The sequence below is a fragment of the Anser anser genome (assembly GCF_964211835.1).
Source record: "Anser anser genome assembly, chromosome: 2".
Taxonomy (NCBI): Eukaryota; Metazoa; Chordata; class Aves; order Anseriformes; family Anatidae; genus Anser; species Anser anser.
In genome coordinates, this window is record NC_139721.1 from 13676186 (window position 1) to 13688401 (window position 12216).

General features: G+C 36.5%; 1 protein-coding gene across 6 annotated transcripts in view; it reads right to left on the bottom strand.

Moving 5' to 3' along the window:
• COL14A1 (collagen type XIV alpha 1 chain) overlaps window positions 1-12216 on the bottom strand; it is a 127603-nt gene that overhangs the window by 81606 nt on the left and 33781 nt on the right. For all 6 annotated transcript variants that reach the window (XM_083827097.1, XM_083827098.1, XM_083827096.1 and 3 more), the window contains exons 6-11: window positions 6273-6428; window positions 5446-5565; window positions 4261-4425; window positions 3708-3869; window positions 2107-2258; window positions 957-1086 (exon numbers count right to left, since the gene is read on the bottom strand). In XM_083827097.1, the coding sequence (XP_083683223.1) occupies window positions 957-1086; window positions 2107-2258; window positions 3708-3869; window positions 4261-4425; window positions 5446-5565; window positions 6273-6428 (885 nt within the window). The remainder of the gene's footprint in view (window positions 1-956; window positions 1087-2106; window positions 2259-3707; window positions 3870-4260; window positions 4426-5445; window positions 5566-6272; window positions 6429-12216) is intronic.

Genomic DNA, 12216 nt, shown 5'->3' on the forward strand with positions numbered 1-12216 from the left:
TTCTCTTCTCACCAGGGCCATATATATTTGGATTCTTCCCAGCAGATCTCTGAAGAAGTTGAACACTGCACTCCTGAAATCCAGAGCAGTGGCCCTGCTTTTCGCTCTCCTCACTCCTCTCAGAATCCTGAACTCCACCATTTCACAGTCACTGCAGCCAAGGCTGCCTGTGACTTTAATATCTCTGATCAGTTCTTCCTAGTTTGCAACTATCAGCTTCAGCAGAACACCTTCTGTTGGCTCCTCAATCATCTGTGTCAGAAGGTCAATGCACTCTACAAATCTTTTAGATTGCTTGAGCCCTGCTGTTTTTCTGCCAACAGATGTCAGCTATTGATATATTTCATACTGACTTTCTGGCTCCTAATTTTAACATCAGAGTTATTCTTTGTTTCCCTTCCTAATATGTGTAATGTTTACTAGAAAAAAAAAATTTTTGTATACAAATATATAATTTCTATTCCTATGATCTATAACAGCACTTAGTTTGAGGTACTAACATGGTGTTCCTTACAGAACCCCAAACTGCAAATGCATTCATTCTAAAAATATCCCAAGTCATCATCTGAATCATTGAAAAAGCAACTTACAGAAGTTACTTTGAAATACTTGGCACTGGTGGGAATCACATGCAGGTAATTTCTGGTCCCACCTAATACTCCACTTATTAGATCATCTTCAGCCACAAACCTTATTTATAAAGCTTGGCTCCACAGCCAAAATTTAGGAGTGTTCTAATTTAGCATTCAATAGAACTGACTTCAAAGTTCAGCTCAGAGATAAATAAAACTTCTCTCGACATTAAAGATCTGCAGAGCATTTGGACTTAGGAATTTGGCCCAGAATTAATTCAAACAAATTAATTTAAGACAAATGCATTAAAAGAAGCTAATGTTTAAACAGTGTGATTAAATGCAGAAAATAAAATCCCTAACAAACATGATTAGGATACTCACGTGTAGTTTCAGTTCCACGAAGGCCCTCGCTAGCAACATTTGAGTATATAGCAAATACAGCTATCTGGTATTCAGTTAAAGACATCAGGTTTTTCAGAACTGTTGTTGATACGCTTCCATCTACCACAACCTGTTAAGAAGAAAGTTCAACTAAATATGCATATGGCAAACTAACAATATTGTTAACCAATCAATAAATCTCTCTTTCAAGTGGTTTTTAAACTAGCATCTAAAAATCAGTGTGCTAGATTTCAATTCTAGCACATTTGGATTTGCTTCTGCTACCTTTATGTACAGTAAGGCATCTGAAAAAAAAAGAAAGCCAGTATGTACATAATTCAAATGTTTAGCTGATATATAAGTAGCTATTCAGAATAAAGGAACTGTTTAGATAAAGTGCTTGCAATGCAGTTAACTCTGTGTATTGGCCAGTTTTTAATATTATCACTACACCCTCATAAATATTCCTTTAGGACTATATATGTAAACACTGTACTACAAATCGACATTAAAGCATATCCATGCTAAATGCAATGTTTCTAGTGCAAAAAGAAATAAAATATATTCTTAGTAAAATCCCTTTGCTCTTTTGTATTTCCCCACACTTTTGTGAGTTGCCAGCCAAAGCCAAAAGCTTGTTCTACTGCATTTTTTGCACATCTCCAAAATGCCTCTAAGTCCTATGCAAATAAATACCTTGACATTTTCAGCGATCACTTGTAGACATCCCAAATTATACATCCATATTTTCTTCCTTTTATGAATCCTCTCTTCTTAGAACTGAAAATCTGTCTTACCATCAGTTCCTACCTCTTCTGTTCTTGTAAACAGAATGGCACAGGGGAAGTTGATAGATTTGTTTCAAGTAACCATATGTGTAAGCAAAAATGCAGGCACTTACCTGAAGGTACAACTCACGCCATTCCCCAAAAGTACTCCCATGTTTATAGCACATTTACTTTAAATTACATGACAGAAAAACAGCCTGGCCACTACAACTCCATCTTATGTGACCATATCTCTTTTTTACAGTGTGCTTCAAGTCCACACAGGCTATTTTGGGGTAGATTTAAGTAAGACCAGGGATTTTCTGTCTGGTTAGTTCTTCCTGTTATATTATAAACTTCTGGGAAGCTTGTACTCATATTACCTCTTCTGGTTGCCCTCCTCGAGTGGGATAGTACACAACTCTGTATTTTTCCACTTTGCCTGGTGCGTGGGTCCAGCTTACACGGAATCCTCTAGCTGTTACCTCAGATGTGACCAAATCCGTAGGAGCCCCAAGCGAAGCAACAATTGTTCCTAGGTTAGAAACAACATAATTTTATTTTTTTATTCCTCTCTGCAAAATAATTTTTGTTTTGTTGTACTTACTGAAGCTCCAAATATCTCTCCTCATCAGAAAATCTACTGCCCATTCATATTATTAATTCTCAATGGAAACAAAGAACTAACAATATGCATGAACACTGCACATAGAGTTTTCACTGGGATTAAGCCTCCCTGGTCGTGCATAAACCTTATATCAAAAAGACAAAAATACAAAACTAAACCTTCCTGTCCTTCCTCCTATCATTCTTTCAGGCCCTTTCTCTTCCCTTTTTATTTTTTCAGGATGCCTTCTTCCCAGTCATGAAAAACATGCAAGTACATACACAGCATTAATCTCTTGTGTTCCTTTGCACCTTTGCAGGTCGGAAACTGATATGCTGCCTGTCAGCAGATTGAAGAGATGCACTGAATAGCCATCTTCTCTGGCAATTATTCCTTTCCACAAAGATGCCTCATCTCTGTATGTTTTTCCAACCTTTCCCTCTCAATTTCCCAGTTTACTGCTTATTCACCCCGCAAGACACCGTTGATATTTTGTATTTCTTCCAGTTTCCAGGTGAATTAAAGAGTGAAAAATGGAGTGAAACCTTACTAATACACATTTTTCACAGCACAGGTAGGAATATGTGTGAAAGACAACTTTCCTTATATATTATAAGCATATTGAAAAATCACTCAGCATTCTGTGATATTACAGAATCACAAGCAAAGCAATATAAACAAACTTCAGTGAAGCCATTCAGAAAGAATTTTCTCAGGTATGACTCTTTCTCTGACAAACAGCAGTTTTTTATCACAGATATTTCTTTTGTTCAGAACAGCAAAAAATTATTGTAGTCAGAGCAGGCTTTATTATATATAAGAAGAGTGTTCTCCACCAGCACCTTTTCTTATGCTCTGAAATATATTTTAGAAACGTATTAAAGAATAAAGAGGAAAAATAAATATATCATCAGGAAGAGACAAAGCAATCTTAAAAGCTGAAAATTTTGAAAACTTATGAGACAATAAAAACAGTGAGTTAGGAGATGGAAAGCACAGCACAGACATAACAATTCCATGTGCAGCTGTTAAAGTAATTCATCCCCAAGCCTGTGTATTATGATTTTTTTCCCCTTACCCACTACTTGGAAATAGATATAGCAGAATGAACCTGTATATATATATATATATGTATATATATATATTTGTACTACAAAAAATCATAATATTTACCACTATCAAAGACAAAGAGCAAAAGATCAAAGCTATCAAAGCAAGAACAAAGCATAACTTCCCTAACAATGTACCTTCTTGTGAGCAAAAGAATATGCAGCTTGACTTAAATGCTAGAAGCCAGCTTGGAACTGCAGGTATTCAGAATAGGATTTCTAGCTATAAATTCATACTAAATTACATTAGATTTCGTTTCTTATTCACCTTTGATTTCCTTTTCCTGTTCCTCTACTCGTGAACACACTGTTCTGGTAAGACCTTCAACAATAGTATGCATGAAGTTGAAGTCAGCAACGTTGTAGACATGTGTGCTGTCAGGTTCAGAGGCAATCTCTTTGAGTTCATTTATGTCTGCATTCTTCACACCTTTCATTGGAAAGAAAAATAAAATATTTGCAACAATAACAACAAAAAACTTGCATGCACAGGCACTCCTAAAAAGTGATTTTTTTCCATTTGCTTTAATGACCAGCTACAGATACTGCTCTGTTGTTAAGATGTTACTTCAAAAAGTTAATTTCTGCCAGTGTACACTCTGGTTTTTTTGAGCTGTCTCTTGATAATGTAGCATGCATGGATCATGCTAAATTCACGTTATACTTTAATGTATTGGTAAACATATTAAAGAAGATTTAAAATAATGATTATACTTACAGCATACAGATGCAAAAGAACACTTAATTAATGCACAGGGTAACAGATACAAATACACCAGAGTTTAATGGGACACTGTATGTGGATATGGCAGAATACCCACCAATAGCGAACAGCTCAATGCCAGCATCTCGTAGGTTTTTAGCAGGAGGGATAACATCATCCTGAGATTTCCCATCGGTGATCAATATGCCAATTTTAGATACCCCAGGCCTCGCACCTGCTTCAGGCTTAAAGCTATTTTCCAAAATGTAAGTTAATGCAAGACCTAAAAATGGAAACATTTTAAAAGGGAAAAACATCCATTATTTTTTTGGATATCACAGTGTTTATATTTCCACTCAATTTAAAAACCCTGAGAAACCTTTTAATAAAGAATGATTATGGAAAAAGAGCTTATTTAATAAAGAATACATTCCAACAAGCAAACTAAACGGCAGTGGTGACATTTCATTTTTAGAGCCTTTTGATGAATCAATGTATTTTAAACTGGCAATGGAAGCCTAAATTGACCTTCCAATGAATTCGTCGTTTTTATTTTATTTTTTGCATTCCTACAATCATACTAGAATCTCTCTGTCCTTTGTCCCATTGCAATCCCTTCTACCAGAATAAAGGCTGTTGAAGAAGAGAAGGATAATCTTTCAGAACCTTTCTCCCCTTTTCTTCCCTACCAAATAAAAAAGGCAAAAATTTACTTAAAGGCATGCTTGGGTATTTGAATATGTCATTCTCCTGGCAAGACAGCAAATATTACTAATAGCTACTTTGATGATAGTGGAGTTACACTGAGGCTGTATTTTTCCCAGGGTGACGGGCATCCTCCATTTATCTATCACTGAGTATCTTCTTGGGTTTTAGTGCTCTAACTATCAAAAGGTCAATGGAAATCTAAAAGCCCCAGGTGATCATTTGAACAGTTACTATTGCCAGTTGTCAGATATTAGAACAACATTCTTTCCTTCCCCAGAATAAAGCTTTGTGCAAGAACATTAGGAATGGATTTTGCATGTTTTCCTAGCAGGTTAAAGATTTTACTTCAAGCACACAGAGTCCACGTACACTTTGCTTTATGAGACCTTGTCCTGACTAGAAAGATTCCAAGTGAAGCCAACGGGACAAACACTTCAGAAAGACTTCACAGACATCAGACAAAGCCATTAGCAAGCTGCAAAATAAACATGCCTTTTACCTTTCACAATAAGATATAAAACTTCTTAGCTTGTGCAGCAGGATGTGTTTTTTAACAGAAGACTAAAATTTAAAGATATACTGTGCTATACTGTACCTGTTAACGTATTCCCTCCTTTATATGGTAGATTGCGGACTGCATCCAACACCGCATCTTTTGTGCCGTAGGCATTCAAATGCCATTCAATGCGAGGATCACCACTGTACTGTGCAAGACCTAATGTACCAGAAAATAAAGTACTGCATTAGACAACAAAGCATTTTTTTTTCTGAGTATCTCTGCTTTACATACTTGGTTACTAACAGCTTGCTTCTGTAACAGGAAAACTGTACTGCTTGATGCCAAAAAAACTGTATAATTTTGTTCTTAGTGGCAGCTCCTCCATTTATTTTCAAAGCCTTCCTTTCAAGTGCTAAAGTAAGTAAATGAGAAGGATCACGCAACTTTTTCAGAGGTTAGTAAGATTCCAAAAAAAATTGCTTTTTTGAAAAAGAACATTTTTATTTAATATGCTTTAGAACAGACTAAAATGTAAGTAGCAGAACAGAAACGTAACATTTGAGCCAGTTAAAACCACCAGAAGTCATCCACTGGCACGTTCTTCCTTTCAAAATTAAACTGTAAGGATTTGATCTAATGTTGATTGAAGTCATTATGGCTTTTTCCACTTTTTTTTTTTTTCCACTGACATCGCATTAGAGTTTGCTTAAGCAGTAAACTGTGAAGAATACCTTCATTAATGTTAGAAACATTCTAGCGGTATTACTCCTATTGATACAAGTGGGAGTTCTAGTTGTTTGCTATTAGTGAGAAAAATTAGGATGAATCTTGCACAAACAAGCAGCATTAAGCTGTTAACGATCTTGAAACCATAACATTTTTACATTGCTGCAGAAGTACTAAGAAAAAACACGATACCTTACCTACTCTTGTTTTCTCAGATCCCACATTGAAAGCAGAAACCAGATTTTCCAGGAATAGTCGAACAAGTCTGAAATTGAATCGGCCGATACTCCAGGAACCATCTACTAGAATCACAATATCTGCAATAGCTGGAGTTTTACAGGTAAACAGGCTTCCTGTAAATCATTAAAATGAAAACAATCTTTAATTTAACAATAAAATTGCAACTCAATACATTTATACCTTCTTCCTCCCAGTAAGCTTAATACCTAAAGCTTTCTTCCAAGGGCAAGGAGAAAAATAATATAAAAAAAAAATCCCTAAATATATTTGTCCTAAATCTAGTAATAGAACACTTTGGCTATTATCTACTCTCATTATTTTGCTAAGCTATTCAAAATTACTTTTGGGAGACCCACAAAAAAAAATAAATCTAAAAATATGATACTTCAGAAAGAATAAGTTAACCATCATATAGTGCAACCAAACCAGTAGTTCATTTTCATTATGAAGATGAATATTATAATTCTATACATGGTATAGAATTCATGACACTTAACTTTTAGTTAACTTTAGTTAACTTTTGTAACTTAACTTTACTCTTTAACACAAAGAGTAAAACTGAAAGTCAATTAAATATGTTGTATCAAACCTAAGTAGGATGCATTCAATACAGCAAAGATAAAATATAGAGATTCAAATTCACAATCTCTATCTTAACTAGCACCATATAAAGATTGAGTCAAGTGCCTCTCTTCCAAATGTATGAAAAAGAAGTAAACAAAAATAAAAGAACAATAAGAAATTAACAGAAAAGACCTGATGAAAATCACCAGAGATGCTTTAGGGTCTAGCTTACCAATGAGGAAATCAGAGGAAACGGGAGTAGAGTTCAGACACAAATTGCAAGATAAGCCAACAAGAAGGCTTTTAGGGAAACAAATTCTTAACAAAATGATAAGGCTAAGAAAACGTACCATGTTCAGTTAGGAAAAACAAGTGGAAGGCAAGGAAGAGGAGAATAGACCATGGAAGAATGTGAGGAAAGGTTTCCATAACCTCAAATAGTATAGCCACAACCCACAGAAGTGGCTGCGTGACTGTAACAGTAAGGTTGCTGTAATAGTGGATTCGTAGTGTATGGAGGACATGAATGTTATGCAGGTACACCAAACAAGAGCCTGTGTTTGAACTATAAAAATAGCAAACCACCTGCAAGACTGACTACAGAATAAGGATGGAAGCAGGAAAGTCAAAGCAAAGCATGTTAGTGGAAAAGGTATCATGCATGACAAACCATTTAGGCAGGAAAAACATGTCCCTGAACACAGAAAAAGAAACCTAGGCTGATTGGTGAGGTAAGCTGCATCCCAACTTCCATCATCAGTCTCCTCAGGGTCCACTACATAAATTAGCTGACTAAGGCTACTAACATTGAGGATGGTACTGACAGCAATGACCAACAGAGTAAAGAATTCTTAGAAACAAACTGATCTTGAGCACAGATGCTCAGCAATAAATTCGTTGAGAATTACCAATAAGTTATTTGCTCCTTGTGAGGAAATAAACCACATGGTTAGCAACTCAAAACTTTAACATCATATTATAGTGACAACCTTATAATTAAAAATGAAACGATAATCTCACAGGCAAAAACAATCTGATGTGCAGAAGGACTTAAAAATTAGTAGATTCTTACTGTAGTGTAAATCCACTGACCAGGAAACCCAATCCATAAATTTACAGTTAATATCTTACACATGTACTAAAAATGTCTTGAAAAGAGACAGGAACATTTCCTACGTGCAGTTAGCAGTGTAGAATAAGTTCTAAACACATGACAAAAATTCCACTTACAAAGATGCCAAAACAAATATTTTATTTTACTTTTTACAGTACAAGACAACGCTATTTGAATTGGCAACACATTTTAAAATGTAAACACTGGGGAACATTTAGTAAGCATCACAAAAATCTTAAATTGGAAGATATATCCAAAGGAGGTCCAAATCTTTCTATCATGGAACTTAATAGGAAAAATTCCATTGATTTCAGCGGGAATGAGATCTGCCTTTTTGTGATTTAATAGGAACTTACTGGTCATGGCAAAATCCATGTTTTAATTATCTTTGCCAAATAAACTTCCTGTTAATCAGCCCGCATTACTTGCAGCATTTGTCTTCATTAAGCATAAAGTTCAATCATGCCATTCTCGCACTGGCCACGACTAGCTTCTTAAGCTTCAAAATAGCTATTGGCAAAGTTAAGCGCTATTCAACACCAGCAAGGATGACAGAACTGGACCCCTGATTCACATCCAAGCAGCTGCACTGTAGCACAGATGTACCTTTTCAGTATGATCCCGGTAGTTTAATCATATAGCCCAATGAGGAAAACAGGATTTGCGTGGCTGTATTTCCCTTCAAAACTAATAAAATCTTAGGCTTACTACGAAACCCAGCTAGTACCCTAGGTCATACTCTTCATATCAACAGATTTTGCCTATAAGACTTCTTTAATTCTGTAGGTGTATCTTTGTGAATAAAAGTTTTTATTGGTTTTAGTAAACCCATTCAGTGCAGCAAAGGCCGAAGAATAAAGAAAACAGTAACCACATTCCTTTCAATACTTTATTTCCACATCATCAGATCAGTGCAAATAGCATCATTCAATTATTTTGGTTAAAATAGTGTGTGTGGTTTAATCCAAGATTGTACTGCAATGCCACAGAATGTGAAAATACGATTCTTTCTTCGTAGATAGGAGATACTTGTTGAATCTTTTCTGCATAAAACATTTAGGTTTTGTTACTTCTGTACACCCACTATTTGCTTATGTTTTCTCCTTGTTGTACTTAATAGAATTGAAGAAAGATCCCTAAAATGGAATAAACAACAGTGAGATATTGAATAGAATAACATGCTGTATAGAAATCTTTAAAACCTGCTAGGAATACAAACACCATATATCATCCTAGTCTATAAAGTTATTCTAAAAGACACAGTGTGTAGCAGCTAATTTACGCACCCCACTGAGAATACCCGGTTTCCATTAACAGCTCCAGCAAAAGTCTTTTTCAATAATCTCTTCAGACAACCATACAGAGCCATGGATTCCTATGGTGCTTGAGGATAATTATGAACTTTTCAAATATCTAAACAAAACTTTAATGGTTAGTTTCCTCAAAGACATTTCTTGAATGAGGATGACAGCATATAATTTCATACGAAAAAGCTTCTAGAACTCAGAGTTTTAGCCCTCTACAAACTTCAACACTGTGATCAGGTTGTGCACATTTTCCTTTCACTCAGTTATCAAGAAAATAGTGGTGAGAGAGAAGGCACCGCTTTCCTCTGATGCACAGAATACTCACCAGCTCCAAGAGCAGGACAGTAGGGAGGTAACCTGTTGCCTGATTTTGTATAATGTTTCCTAATCTTACACAGACAGCATCATTCTACTTCTAATTCAAGTGCTGCATTCCACAACAAACAGTAACAGAGGGTGTGATTTTGGATTAGAGAAAATGACAGAAACGCAAACATGCTGAAGTCAGAAGGCAAGCTCCATATTTTACAACAGCAACTGTCTTCACTGCATCTGCCTGCCATGGGTGGAGGAGTTTCTTGGGGAGAAAATAATAAATTCATGATCCTTCCATAACAAATTTACAATCTTCCTAGTGTCATTTGGCAAAAAGAATTTGCCATTCTGTCAGGCAGTTCACTGAGGAGGAAGGAGCTCAGTCTGCTCATTTCCTCATAAATGAAGGGAAGACATTTAATGTACTTAGAATTTCTCCTCTGAAGACACCAACTATGAGGCTACCAGCAACGTATTAGGAGAAGGTATTCACACAAAAACTCCTTCAGTAACACCAACAGTCATATCTTCATCAGAAAACATGAATTTTGCTGCCTTTGTTTCAAGGAAATCTTTCAAAGAATAATCAGCAGTGAAGGAATTTTGCATCTACCAAATGAAGTTTCCTGCCTTTGATCTCTCAAGGCTCCAGACGCTGAAGATGATTCACTTGCCTGCAATTCCAACATGCAAGTGCTATTGAACTACCAAGACCCATGTCAGAATTTGGCTGCCAGCGAGGCCAATGATGGCAATGCTGAGAAAATGATCCAGCTTGATCCTTCTGAGATAGAGGCAGAGTTACTGGAGCATGCAAAATGGGACCCCTGAGATATCCCGTTGAAGGAAATGGAGAACAGAGTCAGGACTGGGAGGGGCTCTGGCAGCAGTGAGGATGCACAGAACAAAGCAGGGTCTGCAAGCTTCTGAAAACACTGACACTGCCTCTCTGAGGCTGCATTTTCATCCTACTATTCTTCTCTTCTTCACACATGCACTCAGTGAGACGGCAATGTCAAAAAAAGAAGTCTGACTAAAAAAAAATGCAAGCCTTACTAAGAAACAGATAGAAAAAGTATGATTTTTGGACTAGAGTAGTGGCTCTTTGACTCTTGGAATTAATAGTACTAATCCTCAAAAGTTCTTTGAAAGGCAAAGGAAGAAGCAGAAAATGCAGGCACTGCTACATGGGAGGACTCCATGCCTTAGAAGAACCTGTTCAGTTTGCATCCAGCTATGATACGTTTTGCAGAAGTACATTTGATATTTTTCCTCCCTTTAGTACAAAACTCCGTTCGCATTTTCAAGAGCCAAAACACACACTTCTTCGGCTAGGACAAGTGAAGACTATAATTCTTACTGAGTCTGCAATATGTCGTTTCCTTTCTTGCTCCCTGTCACAGTGGAAAAGGCAAATAATGTAAAGGAAGATGGTTCAAGTGGAGGTCAGTAATAATACAGTATGAATGGGAGACTCCTTCACGGAGTAACAAAGCACAAAAGGCAGGACACTTGAGAGAAGTGAATGCAAAATAGCTCAGTAGTGACCGACAGCACCACAGCTGAGCAGTAGCACCACTGAGGACAAGGACAATATAATTCTACAGCAGAAAAATTGTTACTTCTGTTTTTAAGAGGGTTAAAAAATAGAGGGACGTGGAGCAGTGTTCAGCTCCAAATGCAGCAACTCACTAGTTCACGCTTCTGACACTGATATTATTGCACTGTGCTGGTGATATCATCATTGCACTTAGACCTCAGTTTAACACGTCCCATATGTCAGGCTAAGGACCAGACAAATGCATACAACATAAATGCTTCTCTTTGAACTAGATCCAAACATAGCTTGAATCTGAAGAGCTCAAGTGCTGGAACATCGTTAGGTTGAAAGAGCAGCCCAGTGAGGTCAGAAGCTCATCCCTGCTCCCTTAAAAAAAAAAAAAAAAATCAACACACAAAATAAAATAAAGCAGCCAGCCCTTTCCCATGCACCTTGCTCTGTTCCAGAAAACGACTCTTGCCCAATTGGCAGGCCTACAAATTTCTTATTTTGGAGAGTTTAAATATTAAGGCCTGTTGTGTCTAATCATGTTTGGAAGATTTCATTTTCATTTGACTGTTAATGCTGTAGTTCAATACCTGCTTAACAGCAATTTGCTTCTTTGAAGAAGTATACAGCCATAAATACATGTTATTATTTAAAGTATACCTTTTGAAAATAAAGTGACAAAACTAATTAGCAGTAGCTGATAAAAAAATAAATTAATTAGTCCACATTCAATAGCAAAAAATCCCAACTGTGAGAAAAGGAAGCATAAAGCCCTTTTCTATGCACCTTTCCATGCCCACTGCATGACAGCTGGACTTCTGCAGCAGCAAGCCCTAGCTTACAGAAATTTCCAGAGCTTTCTTCCTACACAGCATTGTAGAACTTTCTTTCTATACCCCAACTTTTTAATTTACTTGAGAGACAGAATAAATGTAAAAGATAACTGTGAAACAAAGTGCTAATGTTTTCTGGTAGACTGCTGCTGACTGATAGCACTGACGTACCTGATGTCTGCAGCAGCTTCCCAAATAGCAGCACCAAACTCTATTTGT